Source organism: Chiloscyllium punctatum, chromosome 35 (genome assembly GCF_047496795.1).
Source record: "Chiloscyllium punctatum isolate Juve2018m chromosome 35, sChiPun1.3, whole genome shotgun sequence".
In the NCBI taxonomy this organism is placed as follows: Eukaryota; Metazoa; Chordata; class Chondrichthyes; order Orectolobiformes; family Hemiscylliidae; genus Chiloscyllium; species Chiloscyllium punctatum.
Window position 1 is genome coordinate 16,296,560 of NC_092773.1, and position 15,926 is coordinate 16,312,485.

Sequence of the window (15,926 nt, forward strand, 5' to 3'; positions counted from 1 at the left end):
TGATTTTCCTGCTCCTCCAATGCTGCCTGATATGCTGTGCTTTTCCAGCACCACTCTAATCTTGAAGCTGAAACACCAGTGACAGTACAGAGGAACAGTAAAAAGTGGTGCTTTTCATTTAGCATCATGTTCAGCTGGGCTTCAGATAGGATAGTCACATTGCAAACTGTGCGGCTTCTCCCCAAGACAGTGGTCAGGAAGACAAGTGCAATCAGTACCAATTGGTCTTTCTAATATTTAATTTGTGGTGGTGGGGGGGGGGGGGGGGGGGGGGTGAAGGGCAGGGTGATTAAAGGGAAAAGAAAGTTGTTATTTTCTCGAGTCAGGGAGTTGCTTCCGCATATACAAAGGATCCAAAAGGTAGGGGTGGAAACTACATTTTGACAACAAACCAAATACAATGCCTGAATTGTCAGATTCAGGGTGCGTTAAACACAAGAACACTTGTGTGTCAAGAACAGAAGCAGCAGATTATCTGTCTTAGATATTGCAATGTCAAAGAGGTAAAAGCATTCCCATTCTGGACAAATGCAGAGACAGTTTGACCAACAGTAGCTTTGCATAATGAAAGACCCAAATGGACAAAAAACATTTTTAAAATACAACTTATACCTAATGCTCTCAATAAATATGTGGCATAAATGTACCTTAACTTGGTTGAGTTACAGAACATTTTTAACATTCAAATCGAGCAAGTGACTGGTTAGAAATCACGTTAGAAAAGATGGCCCTACCCATTACAAGACCCGCTCAACAAAGAGGCATACCTGTACAACAGGATTTCCACACATGACTTTGCAGTCTTCAGGCTCCACTTTGACAGCTTTGTATTCCTGGCTGTCAGTGGTGGTAGAATCATGCTTGCTCCTTTTCTTTTTCTCCCGTTTTGGTTTGCGAGTCACTGCAGACTCAGCAGCCTGAGCCTGCTGCTCATTCAGGAGATCGCCACAGAGTGAGGACTCAAACAGTGCCTTTCCATTGTGGTAAGTTTTAGTGATGCGCAATTTAATCTCTGGAGAGCCCGTCTTCTTTGGTGTGACAGGTTCAGGAACAGGAGGAGAGGGTGCTTTCTCCTGAATCTCGGGCTGTTTCACCAAGTGGTTTCCCGCTGTGTAAGATTCAGTGGAACTGATATTCTTACATGTTCCGTAGCCATTGGCAGATCCATTGGGGAGCTGGGAATATGCTGGGTACTTGTTTGGTGTCTCATACATGTTAACATTGGAGTAGCCATTGGTGACTGGTGGGATATTATCAGCACTAGAAGCAGGAAAGATAAACCCTTGCTGGAGGGAAGCTTCACAGGATTGCCCTCTGTCTTCCCTGATGCCACTGCTGGCATTGAGAACATCAGGAACCTGTCTCATATTGGCTGAATCAATAAGTTGTTGCGGCAGTTGAATCGTGTTTCCCATGATACCTTTCATGAATGTGAACGAGAGATCCATCGTGTTGCCCCCGCATCCTCAACTTTCCCTCTCTCTTGTTGAGCCTGTGGAACAATGACAAAACAAAATGTTTTTTCACTCTTCACATCAATGCACAACATGATCGTAACTCTCATGTGATGCAAGGCCAACTCCAAAAAGATTCACTCAAGACACGTCGAATCAGATTAACTTGCTCAAGATTGTCTTGACTGATGACACCAGTTGAATGGACAGTTGTACTGTCAACACTCAATGCTCTACACCAAGTTTAGCAAACCTTTAAATCAACTCATTTCAAAATGATCACATCTCTAACAGGATGAAAGAAAATACTACATAGAGTTGGGAATTTAACCAGCACTGACCTCCTACTTAATGCCATATGGTATGATCATCCAGTGTTATAAACAAGAAAACTGCTTTCCATCATGATACTAAGATTTTAATAATATGAAATGTTCCAAGAAACACTTTTCTGGTCCAAAAGAAGGCAAGTAAATTTTGATTCCAAGCAGTCAGAGAGATGTACAGCATGGAAACAGACCCTTCAGTCCAACCCATCCATGCAGACCAGATATCCCAACACAATCTTGTCTCGCCTGCCAGCCTAGATCCGTCCAAACCCTTCCTATTTATATATCCATCCAAATGCCTCTTAAATTTTGCAATTGTACCAGCCTCTAGATCTGGACTCTCCAACCCCAAGGAAAAGACTTTGCCTATTTATCCTATCCATGCCCCTCAATTTTGTAAACCTCTATAAGGTCACCCCTCAGCCTCCGATGCTCCAGGGAAAACAGCCCCAGCCTGTTCAGCCTCCCCCTATAGCTCAAATCCTCCAACCCTGGCAACATCCTTGTAAATTTTTTCTGAACACTTTCAAGTTTCACATCATCTTTCATTAGGACCCCCATTTTCGTGTGAGACAAGATGAGGAGGATTTTTCAAATTATCCTAACTTCCACCAGAATTTATTTCTTCAATAATCATTTTTGTCAATCAACTATTTTTTTCCTGAGACAGTCTTTCACACGAGGAGTTTCAGACTCTCAGCAACGCACCTAACCAGTTACAATGAGTAAAAGGAAACATACAATGGCCCCTTAAGAGTCATGTGTTTATTCTGCTCGATAACTGTTGTCAATCTCATAATATCAATTGTTACTCCACGGAAACAGCTGTACTACCAACAACTTCCATTATTCCACTCCATATTGTCAGACAAATGGCTCAGACAGGCTGGACTATTTCAAAACCAGGAACACGAGGAGTGAGTCCAGGTCAAATTTCAGGTGAACGGGAAAAGACTGTTGCATGAAGACAAAACCCAGCCCCGTGCACAATCGTGCAAATTTGATACACTAGATGAGCCTTGTCAGCAAGAATGGAGCAAAGCTTCCCTTGAAGTTGCTGAAGTGCACAGTACAGCAGTACAACTGCACCTTAGGTCCAGTATTTCAATGGTTCAATCTCTAGCTTTAACAGGGAAGACAAAACCCTATATAGCCACGTTGCAGGAAGTAAAAGAGATGAATAAGGGAAACATTCTCTCATCTAACTTGGGCATTGTTCATGATGGAGGCACGCTGCCTCCACTCTGTTCTAGTTAATCAACATTCAAGACTTGATTTATTCTGCTGTGAAATCCTTTTCAGATTTTGCCTAATTGCTGTTTTAGAACTCTTGCTCTCAGTGTATGAGACTCGGACAGTGAAAGGTCAGACAAACAAAACAAAACTCATCCCAGGAAAACAAGACCAACCAAACAAAAAAACTGGACAAACCTAAAACATATAATGTACGTAACAGGACAAAAAGACATCCAAGGTTGCTCGTCAGAATGTCTGATCACGTTCACGGTTTACAGAAATTGGTTCGGAAAGGAAGTTGAAATACAGCGGAATTATTGGCAGCCAATTGGATTTGTTTGAAAATGATACTGCTCAGCATAGAAAACAATGTGTAAAGATGTTTTTAACTACAGAACTATTCTTCCAAGTAAAAATGACCATCATGACCATTTATATGTTGGAACAGGTACACAAAAAAACACCAGCAAAAAGAACATCTTTTTAAAGTGCTTGCGATAAACCAGAGTGAGACAGATAACCAACGGGTTTTTGGTTCCCCTGCAATTCAGTTATGCTGTATGTCAGAGAGATATAGTGGTGAGGTGGGGGCGTGGAACACGTGTGTCGGTGGGGTTAGGGAATAAACAGAGAAGACTGTGGAAAAGGGAAGAGTGGGATTATTCAAACCCACAGCTATTTATTTGTAACCTTCAAATGGAAAGTGGAGGCCAAATTATTGACCAGTTATTACAAGTTTCAGACTCCCATATCTGCCAATCAAGTTTGCACTGCAGCTACAAGACTTTAGCCAGGGTACTTTCCAGTATAAACTAATGGGTTTCTAGGTGAAGTCACAACTGAGTGCTTCCTGCTAATCCACGCCAAAAAACGTCAAACGGAAATCATTGTACTGTACTTCCCATTGGTTCGTCCCTCACATACCCAATTACTTATTCTGCTGATGCAAGAATAGGAAACTGCTAGGAGTTTGCTATTTTTAAAAACATCTACAAACAGCACAGCAACAACACATTTTACGGCAGCACTTACGTAACAAAGATGCAGCCAGAACTCCAAGTGCACAGAGACCAGCTGCAATCTATATCACTAGGATCAGAAAATGAGCCGTGAATACAGAGGTAGACGTATTGCAGTACATGCAACGGCAGATCCTCATCAGGCATTAATTAGACACAATAACCAGAACTCAAATTACAAAGGAACAATTGGAGAAAAAGGGGCGGAAGGGTGGTTCAAAAAGCAGAGGTTCTCAACACCACTGTACAAATACTGAATTTCTTGAAAGTCTAAAATCAAACAATGGAGACAACACCCAGGACAGCCTTATACAGTATCCTTATTTCCTATGTGCCTGCTCATGTCACTCATAACTGGCAGATGTTCCCCCTCAGGGCACAAGATTACAGTCAAGGCTGCATTTACCTTTTTCTAAAATTATTATTTGCAAAATGCACAGCAAATCCATCAACAACAGCAGAGCAGCAAGTAAATGTTCTCAAGGAGGAGACTCGGCAGACCCAATGAATGTGGAACAATGGATTTCAACTGGCTTAGTCAGAATGATAATTATTATCAATGTTGCAAAGTGCAACATATAAAAATAATACAAATCAAAAAAGATTCACTTAGGAATGATCCTCCCTGCTCATTCTCACCACCTTTCTTCTCTTGGAGTCATAGAGATGTACAGCATGGAAACAGACCCTTCGGTCCAACCCATCCATGCCGACCAGATATCCCAACCCAATCTAGTCCCACTTGCCAGCACCCGGCGCATATCCCTCCAAACCCTTCCTATTCATATACCCATCCAAATGCCTCTTCTTTGAAGTATTCCTGAAAGGTAAACTATTGGTCATCAACCCTCATGGATCCTTGTGTAACTCATCAATTTTGGTTTTCTGACACTCCTGTCAAGTGCCTGGGGCACATTTCATTACGGTCAAGGCATTATACAAACACTAGTTTCTGTGGGTGACAACAAAGACTGAACAACACTGGTCTCTCAAACTTCAAACTTGGAAATTGACCAAGTATTCAAGCTTTACTCAAATGCTTTATCTGATAGATATTTACAATCCAGTGAAAACCAGAATTCAAAAACTAGACTTTCCCAATGAACGAACTCAGTCAATGCTTCTTCCATAATTTAAAAAATACTTCACCTTTCTACTGTTTCTTTGTTTAGTTCTTAGGAGGAGAACTCACTCAACATACGAATATACTTGACAGCTTTGACAAAGGGTCAGTTAGACTCAAAACGTTAGCTCTTTTCTCTCTTTTGGGCGGCACGGTGGCACAGTGGTTAGCACTGCTGCCTCACAGCGCCAGAAACCCGGGTTCAATTCCCGCCTCAGGCGACTGACTGTGTGGAGTTTGCACGTTCTCCCCGTGTCTGCGTGGGTTTCCTCCGGGTGCTCCGGTTTCCTCCCACAGTCCAAAGATGTGCAGGTCAGGTGAATTGGCCATGCTAAATTGCCCGTAGTGTTAGGTAAGGGGTAAATGTCGGGGTATGGGTGGGTTGCGCTTCGGCGGGTCGGTGTGGACTTGTTGGGCCGAAGGGCCTGTTTCCACACTATAAGTAATCTAATCTAATCTTTACAGATGCTGCCAGACCTGCTGAGATTTTCCAGCATTTTCACTTTTGGTTTCAGATTCCAGCATCCACAGTAATTTGCTTTTATTTTTTATTAAGAACATACTTATCATAGCAAACACTGCATTGCTGAATATATTTTCAATCAACACTGGAAACAGTTTTTCTTTTTTTTCCAAATTATGGGAGGAGCATGAACCGACAAATTAATTTCAATCAAGGAATGACAGGTCTACCACAAAGCTACCTGTATATTGCAATATTTACATAGAATTCCCAAGTGATTTCATGCAAATGAATAAAACACCTAAACAGACTTAATGGTTTAATGTACCAAATAATCCCCAGATACCAGCAAAGTCCTCAGGTTGTACTTGAGTCTCGTTAATATTATGGTAAACCGTGCAAACTAGGTAGTTCTTTTCTTTACAACATATACAAATTTATGATTGATTTTTTTCTTTCAAACAATTTTTCTGTTAACAGAAGTCAGCTGTGGTCTAAATGGAGCTGAATAATTCGATCACACTGCAATTGGCTTCTTAGTTGACCAAGTTGCGGGCTGGGGGAGTGGTGGAAGAGTAAAAAGAAAACGAGATTGAGTTATCAGCCAGGCTGTACTCTGGCGGGGCCTACCGAGATCTACGCATGCAGGGATCAATCTCAGATTGAAGAGAGAAAATGGGATTATTGAGAGAGTGCCCTGTTTTTTTTTGGGGTGGGAGAGGCAATGAAAAATCTCAATCAGCTCAAAACTGCAGTAATTTACATCACCATTTCATATTACCAATTGATGGTTTGCTTCTGAAGGCAATGCCTACATATTTGTGGTGATCAGCTCAAAACAGAACATCAGAAAAAAATTAACAGAGATTGGCAGCACAGCACATCAAGTAAAAGAGTGATGGATGACCTTTTCTCCTGAATAAGAAGCTGCTTTATCACTGTTTTTTGCCCACTCTGAATCGAGAATATGGTTGCTGACATGTGTCCCCTTCCCCTCTGCAGCAGTATGGGGCATTCTCCACAGTTGAAAATAAATCTGTTCCCAGATGTGCAGTGAGCAGCTTGTTGGTGCACTGAATGACTCAGCTGCTCACGTTCCCTCCCTCCCTCCCTCCCCACAGAGAGCCAACAAGGACAGGAACTTGCGTGGTTTCTGATCATGAACCCACATCCTTTCCCTCTACATCATCTGCACTGTTAGGCGCAGCATGTTAAAACACCACAAACATAAAAGCACAGATAGACACTACAACCCTTTGCTTGTGATGAAATAAAATTCCCTTCTGAAATAAACAATGCAAAAACTAGACCTTCTTGAAAAACATCAATGGAGCCATTTGAAAAATTGTAGCATCATTGTCATCAGAAAAGCCAGTCTGGTGACAAGGACTGTAATCGTCACAGTTTTCTCTGAGCAGAATGATATTTAGTGAAACCACATTACCTGACATATAAAACCGGTTTGGTCAGAAACACATTATTCTCTTCCTCCCCTCCATTTTCTTTGGCTAAAAAGCATCAATGATTTGGTGCTTTACCGGGGAGAAAGGTCTGACATGCAAAAGTGAGGGTGAGAAATTATCTTTGGCTCTACAAGTTTGAATACTATCTTTTCTAACAAACAATCAAAACATCAATTTCACTTCGCTTTAATCATTTTTAATCATATTGTAACAATCTAATTCAGTGATGTTGCTCTATATAGAAAAGCCAACACGGTCAATTTCATACTACTTCAGAGATTGTATTATCGTACTGAACTAAATGGGTTTAAAAGCTTCACTGATCACTAAAGGCTGACTAAGGATTTTAAACAATGCCGTGTTTGGGAAACAGCTATGTTGCAACAAACTTTATTTCCTCCCTCAATGCTCTCTCAAGGGTCAGCCATTTCACGCTTGGGTTTGGGTCCACAGGAGTCCTCCTACATCTCATCAAAACAGCCCTTCCTTATGGGTGAACCAAGATAACAAGTGTGATTTTCCAACACCCCTTGCAAACTGCCTAACAATGTACTCAGGAGTATTTATAAAGCACACCAGAGACAGTCAGTGGGAGTAGAACTACCACACAGCTGTTCTGGTGAGTAGACCAACATGGCACACAGAAATTCAAACCGGGTAAACAACAGCTCATGTGCAAAGCAGGAAGTGATCTGTTATCCATCTCACATTTTGAGTTGAGTTATCTCCCAAGTGAAAAATTCTCTTCAGTTAACTATTGACCTCACTGGAATCAGACTGTTTTGTTCAGCACCTAAATCCCAACAGTGTCAGACAAGAGTTGTTTAAATTGTTCATGTAAAAACACAAAGCATCTCATGGATAAAATCTGAAAAGTCAAATGTCAATGAAAAGCAGAAGGAAAAAGGATGAAAAGGAAGGAGGCTAAAAACAGGGCTGATCAGGGACAAAAAAAAATGACAATCTTGTGGAGGCAGAGGGCAAGGCTGAGACCGAAAGAGCAGCATCCAGTCATCACGAAAGAAAAGGATGTCAACGCAATTACACAGAAATTGCAGGAGACCAACGAACTATTACTGAGCAACTCTAGATCATGGCTGATCATCTCCCTCAAAATCACTTTCCCACAGCATCCCTATATGCTTTGAAATCTACTATTTCTAGCAATGTATCAATCTCAGCCTTGAACATCATCAATAACTGAACCTCCACAACCTGACGTGGTCGTGATTTCCAAAGATTCCCACCCTGAGTGAAGAAATTCCCCTTCATCTCAGTGCAGAATGTCAGTTCCCTTATTCTGAGACTTCTCTTCACCAACAAAACATGTCAAACGTCTTACAGCCCTTTCGTGGAGGAAGAGGTAATACAAAAAAAAATTAAATTGGCAAACAGTTCATATGGTGAACATACTTAAAGGATTACCCATACCTCAAGTACCCATGGCCAGGAAGATACAGCATCTGGTATAAAAGGAGTGATGGCAGTGCTGAAGCCATTATCGTTCTATTGTCTTTGGGTATACATCAGTCTCAGAGGCTAGGAGGGCTGGCATACACAAATATGCAAAAAACACAAGGTAACCCAGGAAACACAGGTCAGTAAGTCTAAAATTACTCTCAGGGAGTTAGGAACCTGCAGAAAAGAACGGTTACTTGGAAAAAAAATGAACTGATCTGACACAGCTGCTTTTAAATGTTTAAAAAAGATTTGGATAGGCAAATCGGAATATTGAATGATGTTGATGTGGTATACATGGACTTTCAAAATCAATGAGGAGAAAGAAAGTCATCCATTAGTTTAACAAAACTGACGAGAAAATTGCAGCTCGTTATATTAAAGGGGTAATGGTAGTGTTGTCACACAACTGGCTCAGACAGTCATAAAACAGGAGAGTTGCATAATAGTTGGACAGATACAGGAGAGTCTGAGGAGCAGGAAAACTCGACGTTTCGGACAAAAGCCCTTCATCAGGAATCATTCCAACATCGATTTTCCTGCTCCTTGGATGCTGCCTGACCTGCTGTGCTTTTCCAGCATCACTCCAACCTAGACTCTGATCTCCAGCATCTGCAGTCCTCATTGTCGCCTATATACAGCAGAGTGCCTGTCAGAGGTTGGGGTTAAGATAAATGGTCTCTTTGATGTGTCAATGACCTGGACTTCTGTTTTTAAGCATGCAAGTTCAAAGCTTGCAGGTAATATGAAACTCTCTAAGTGCAGTTAACAGCGAGGAGGATAGCACCAGACTTAGGAAGCTATAGACAGACGACTAAACAAATTTGAAATGACACATGTTGAAAGGAAGTTTCAGGAGAGATACTACAAATTAATGACGCAATGTAATTAGGAGTACAGAAGGAGAGACTTGGGTGGGTGGGGTGGTGGTGATGGTTTGCTAATGTACATACTTTAAAGTGGCTTGACAATTTCAAAACTAAAAATCAGGATTCCTGCCTTTACAAATAAAAACAGAGTATGAAAACAGCATCTTTATAAACTACTTGTACAATATAACCTGGAGTACTGCACCGAACTTGAACAGGAGCATTAATTCCTTGGAAAGATTTCAGAAGAGATTTCCAAGATGGTATCAGAGATGAGGAACTTTGGATATCTGAAGTGACAAGGTAAACTGAGATTGTTCTTAAAGCATTATGTTGAGATTCAAGAAAGATGTTCAAAAGTTGAGAGATAAAGATAAACTAAATGCATAAGGATAATATGGTCCCACTTCCAGTAATGGAGTCAATAACCGGAAGACACGGATTTAAAAAAATTGGGAAAAAATATCATACTCACACAGTGATTATGCTACTTAATGCACCACTTCAATGTGTGAGCACAGGATCATGGACTGTCATCATGCAGAGGTCTGCCATCTTGTCTTCTCTGCCTCTCTGAATTAGTCATGCTCTTAATTTCATTCTCCACATAATCCTGCACATGCTTCCTTTTCAGATAATAACCTAATTATCTTCTGAATGCTTGGCTTGAACCCACCTCCACCACACTTTCAGACAGTACTTTCTCGTCAGAAGAAAGGCTGTGGCATTGTGCTGCTATCACTACATTATTCACAGTCGTTAATGTTCCGGGAATATGAGCTTGAATCCACTTTGGTGAATAGTCAAATCTGAATTCCATTTAAAAAGTCTCAAAAACTAGTTTTTTAAAAAACTAAGATGTTGTGAAACTTGAAAGGCTTCAGAAAAGATTTACAAGGATGTTGCCAGGGTTGGAGGATTTAAGCGGTGGAGAGAGGCTGAATCGGCTGGGGCTGTTTTCCTTGATGTGTCGGAGGCTGAGGGATGACCTCATAGAGGTTTATAAAATCATGAGGGGCATGGATAAAATAAATAGACAAATCTTTTCATTGGGGTGGGGGGAGTCCAGAACTAGAGGGCATAGGTTTAGGGTGAGAGGGGCAATCTGGTCAGCATGGACGAGTTAGACCAAAGGGTTTGTTTCTGTGCTGTACATCTCTATGACTCTATGAGAGATGTAACAGCAATCATGTAAACACAGTCAATTGTCATATAAACCCATCTGGTTCACCAACATCCTTCTGGGAAAAATATCTGCTATCCTTTCCTGATCTGGCCCAAATGTGACTCCAGATCCACAATAACACAGGTGACACGTGGCTGTCAAAGAGTCATACAGCACAGAAACAGAACTTTCAGTTCAAACAGTCCATGCCAAACATAATCCCAAACTTAACTAGTGCCATCTGCCTATTCTTGGCCCACATCCCTCAAAACCTTTCCTCTTCATGTCCTTATCCAAATGTATTTTACACATTGTATGTGGGTACAAATACACCACTTCCTCCAAAGTTCATTCCACACATGAACCACCCTCTGAAACTGTGCAACAAGCCACTCAGATCAAAGGTAATAAGGGATCGGTAATAAATTCTACTCGAGCCAGCAACGTCCACATACTATGAACAAATAAAAAAGATTTTAACCACTTGGCATGTGAACAAGCTGTTTTTCAATGTTCCTTTTGGTAGAAGCAGAAATAACATTAAAAATAGATTGCAGATAGGCTTGGAAAGAACACACTGAAAGGGTTTCGGTGAAATCAGTGGGTTATAGAAGAGTAAGACTACTAGAGAAATCTGTGAAAGAACTAGCTGAGGCACTATGGGCCAAATGGCCTCCATGTCTGTTGTAAAAATCTATACAAGCAACTGTCAGTAAAATAAATGCATACTTTTCGTTGCAAAGAAGTTTTAAGTTTACAACCATATTTAAGCTCAGAAATAAACTTTTAAGTTTCATTAATTGTGTCAGTTTCTGCTCACAAACATTCTTCTGCTTCCCACTGTTTTCTTTCCAAAATGACAACAAGTGCTACGGTTACATTTTGAATGTCATCTCATCTGCTGACAAACATGGACATCAAAAACTGAACAAGGCAGGAACGTCACCTGTCAAAAATCATTTCTCGGAAAAACCTCTGACAGCTTAGACAGATGACAAGTTGCCCTGATCTTTTCCACCACCATTCCCACATCTGCAAGAATTGCCCTTACAATAAAAAAAGCAAATAGAAATGTTAATGTCTCAGAGCAGGAGGTCGGACTGAAATGAGGCAGGGGAAAGAGGAGGAGAGTTACTTAACACCTTGCCAAACAAGTACACTTAACCAAAAGACCAGGTTATTGGATTTTGAGATGAAACTTAATGTTGCATCCTCAGTCATCAGCAGGAGACAGACTGCTGCAATATGGCTGCCAATGCCCCTTTAAATCCAGCATTGTACCTTTTTCCCCCTTCATCCTCACTCATGCCCCTCTCGCCAAACAGCATGTAGCAAAGGAAGAAAAAAAAACACAGTATCTCACTGTCCATCCACACCCACCAGGGGAATGATCACTCCATGGAACAAAATATGAAATGACAGCTGAATGTCACAAATTTAAGGAAAAAAAAATACTTGTCCTGAGGATGAGAAGTGTTGGAAAACATTAAAAAAAAAACAAACACTACTACCTGCAGGTTGTTCCATTCTAGTCAGAGCCAGAAAGGCTCAGCTTGCTGGGGATTCAGAGACTGAATTAATCCAGGAGGAAGGAAGAGAAGGATGTCCAGGCCGCTCGCAGCTTTAATGGGGAGGGAAGTGAGTGGGGGTGGGACGGGCTGGGAGAAGGGTTTTTTTCTCTCTCTCTCTCTTTTTTTACCTCCGTCGTTTTGGAGCTGCCATTGTCAGGCTGGCGAGATGGCGGCTGCAGCTTTGACAGAGAGACAGAGGAGGAGGGGATGGAGAACGACGCGGGGGTGGGGAGATCTCTGTGGTGTTTTGAAGCTGCCGCTCGGGACTGGGACTGGGACTGCGGCTTGGCCTGGCTTGCTCTCGCCACCCGGGGCCCCGGGCCTGTGGTGCGCTGCCTCGCCGCCTGTGCGTGTTGTTTTGGCCGCCTTCCCTCCGCGGCCGCACAAAGGCCCCGGGCCTCGCACCCCCATTGGCTGCCGGGCCCCGCACATGCAGCGGGGCATCACGGGACATGTAGTCCTCTCGCTGATTGACAGCTCCGCCAACAACAACTGCTGCCAAGTGCTGCTGGCTGGCAGGGACAGAGAACCAAACGCTGGTAACTGCTTCTGGCTCGGACCCCTCCCTCCAAAGCCCTGCTAATCCCACCCCTCCCCCCATTTGCAAGCACTTGCCTGTGCTGAAAGTTTGTGTTTCTTTTCATTCAAGAAATTTGTGGGTTTATGCCCAACCCATTTGCTCTTGACATGGTGGTGAGCCACCTCAGTCCATGTGGTGACAGGAGGACACCCACAGTGCAATTTGGGAGGAGATCCCAGCCATGCTTGTGAAAAGAAAACAGTTCACCACCACTTTCTCTGGGGCAATTAAGGTCAAACGGTAATTCACCGGACAAAATCTGTAAATGACGAGTAACAGTTAGAAATGAATTTTGGAAGACAAGTCGGAGCAGCATGCATGTCCCGTTTGCAGATTGCTGATTATTTTTGTCTGGTAACCGAAAGTCATAGAGTCATTGAGTCATAGAAATTTACAGCACAGAAACAGACTCTTCGGTCCAACTCATCCATGCCGACCAGATATCCCAATCCAATCTTGTCCCACCTACCAGCACCTAGCCCATATCCCTTCAAACCCTTTCTATTCATATACCCAACCAGATGCCTTTTAAATGTTGCAATTGTACGAGCCTCCACTACTGCCTCTGGCAGCTCATTCCATACACACACCACCCTCTGCGTGAAAAGGTTGCCCCTTAGGTCCCTTTTATATCTTTCCTCTCTCACCCTAAACCTATGCCCTCTAGTTCTGGACTCCCCCACCCCAGGGAAAAGACTTTGTCTATTTATCCTAATCATGTCCCTCATGATTTTATAAACCTCTAGAAGATCACCCCTCAGCCTCCGACGCCCCAGGGAAAACAGCCCTAGTCTATTCAACCTCTCCCTACAGCTCAGGAAAATGAATTTTACAAGTAGATTAATACATGGAAAGAATTAGATTGATTACACTGGAGCTACACTAGCCTAACGTGCAGCACACAGATTCCATGACCAAATAATAAATAACATTCTTCTGCACTTCCTGACTTTGCACGTTTGTTCCTTGGAACTCAGAAGAATATGAGGCAATCTCACTGAAATATGAGGAGGTTCACAAAAGCCAAATTGCTGGAAAATCTGAAAGTCTGAAATACAAGAAGAAAGTGCGAGAGAATGTCAGTAGATCTGCCAGTGTCAGATAGAGAGAACCTGAGTTAATTTTTCAAGGCCAATATGATACCTCTTCAGAAACCCCAAGCTCTGTTTTTCTCTCTTCAAAGATATTGATGGACCTGCCAAAATCCTGTGGATGCTCAGTAAAATAGCTGCTGAGAAATAGTGAATCTGTATCCTCAGGATAAGATCAGCCATGATCCTATTGAAGGAAGGAGCAGGCTCAGAGGGCTGTATGGGATATTCTGATTTGTTAAGCTGCTGTGCCTGGACCAAAGTACAGCAATGGCAGAAGCTCCAACATTTAGCTGATCAGGGACTTCTGCAAATTTCAATGCCCTAGTTATTCAAAGAGGTTGGAATGGTTTGGAAGTTAGTGTTTAAATTGTTTGGGCATGATATGAACACATTGTTTTTGGCCACCAGGTGTTTTGGTGGGGCTCAAACCTGGAGCTTCCAAATCAGAGACAGGGATACTATGCATTGCTCCTTGAACCCTCAAAAACGAATTGCATTCACATTGCCCCTTTAAAGAAATTTTAAAAAAACACAAGACCTGCAAAATAAAACTCTTGACCCTGAGCCACAGTAAGGAGAGATCTTCAGGCAGATGATTGAAAGCTTAGCCAAAGACATTGCTTATAAGGAAGAAAGTGAGGCAGAGAGATTTCAGGAGGAAATTCCAAAGCTGAAAACTTAGATGCCAGTGGCACAGCAATTAAAGTCCAGGACGCTCAAAAGTCATAATTCAAGAAGTGCAGATATGGTAAAAGATTGTACGGGGCGGTGGTGGGGGGATGTTACAGAGCTAGAAAGATGAAATATCAGAGCACAGACATCACAAATGATTGGACAGCAAAGGGGATGACAGAGATAAAAACAGAAAAGTATTGGAGGTGAAGTAGGCCATTTGGCCCTTTGAACTTGCTTTGCCTTTCAATCTCTCCCAATATCTTTTGATCCTTTTTCACTTAAAAGGACAATATTTGCATCTTTCTTCAATGTTTTGGTTTCAATGGTTTTTTCCGATAGCAAATTCCACAGACTCACCACTCACTGAGTGAAGAAGTTCTGAAGAAGTTTCAATGGACCCAAAATGTTAATTCAGCTTTCGCTGCACAGATCCTGCCAGACCGGCTGAGTTTTTCTAGCAATTTCTGATTTTGTTTCTGAAGAAATGTCTCCTCAACTCTGTCCTAAAAGGCTTATTCCTGATGCTTAGACTGTGATCCCTGATTTGAGAATTCCAACTCATTGAGGAATCCTTCCTGCAGCTACCCTGTCTTATCCTATTCACATTTTATCGCTTTCTCAGAGATCTCTCTTCATTCTTCTGAAGTCTGGTGAATATAATCCTAACCGATAACAGTCTCTCCTGTCATCCAGGAATCAGTCTTTGTTGCATTTGTGTGAACAGCAGCAGTAATTCTCACACAGAAAGCTCCTGCAGACAATTTGCTTTTCTTGATATCAGTTGATGGATAAATGTTGGCTGAACAGCAAGATTCCCCAGCTCTTTTTTAAAGAATAGGTCTTTAATATTCACCTGGTTTAAAATCTCATCAAAAGACTTTGAAAGACTTCATTACAAGAACAAGAATCCTTAGTAGCCACACACACAGACGACAAGCAACATGAATTCGACTGGGACAACACTACCATGATAGGGCAAGCCAAACAGAGAACAGCCAGGGAATTCCTAGAGGCATGGCACTCATCCACAGACTCTATCAACAAACACATCGACCTAGACCCAATATATATCGGCCACGACAGCGGACAGCTCGAACTGACAACCAGAAGTGGCAGAGACAGGCCACTATAAATGCCAGAGGAAACAGCACAGAAGCGCTTCACGGGAGGCTCCCAAGCACTGAGGATGTCACCTAGACAGGGGACGAAACGTTTGCAAGATAAATTCCCAGCTCGGCGAACAGAACCACAACACCAAGAATGCCACATTTGTGCAGAGCCGCGGTGAAGTATGAATCTCAATTTTGTCCTCAACTCTCTGGAATATGGCTACAGCTGGTTTCATTTTTCCCAATCATTTCAATTGGTTGTACTTGTTTTCGAAGGTTCTGGGTTCAAGTGCGACAGCAGAAAGGACAGTGCGAAAA

At 42.2% G+C, this 15,926-nt stretch overlaps 1 protein-coding gene across 5 annotated transcripts in view; it reads right to left on the bottom strand.

Moving 5' to 3' along the window:
* The window catches only part of nsd3 (nuclear receptor binding SET domain protein 3), a 104,753-nt gene extending 92,191 nt beyond the window's left edge, over nucleotides 1–12,562 (bottom strand). For 2 of the 5 annotated variants that reach the window (XM_072554120.1, XM_072554116.1), the window contains exons 1-2: nucleotides 12,091–12,560; nucleotides 768–1,492 (exon numbers count right to left, since the gene is read on the bottom strand). In XM_072554120.1, coding sequence (XP_072410221.1) covers nucleotides 768–1,448 — 681 coding nt within the window. In that variant the 5' untranslated portion in view covers nucleotides 1,449–1,492; nucleotides 12,091–12,560. Of the gene's footprint in view, nucleotides 1–767; nucleotides 1,493–6,531; nucleotides 6,552–9,889; nucleotides 9,912–12,090 lie in introns of those variants that run through there. The other 3 variants (XM_072554119.1, XM_072554117.1, XM_072554118.1) reach the window with 3 other exon arrangements.
* Nucleotides 12,563–15,926: the final 3,364 nt, after the last annotated feature.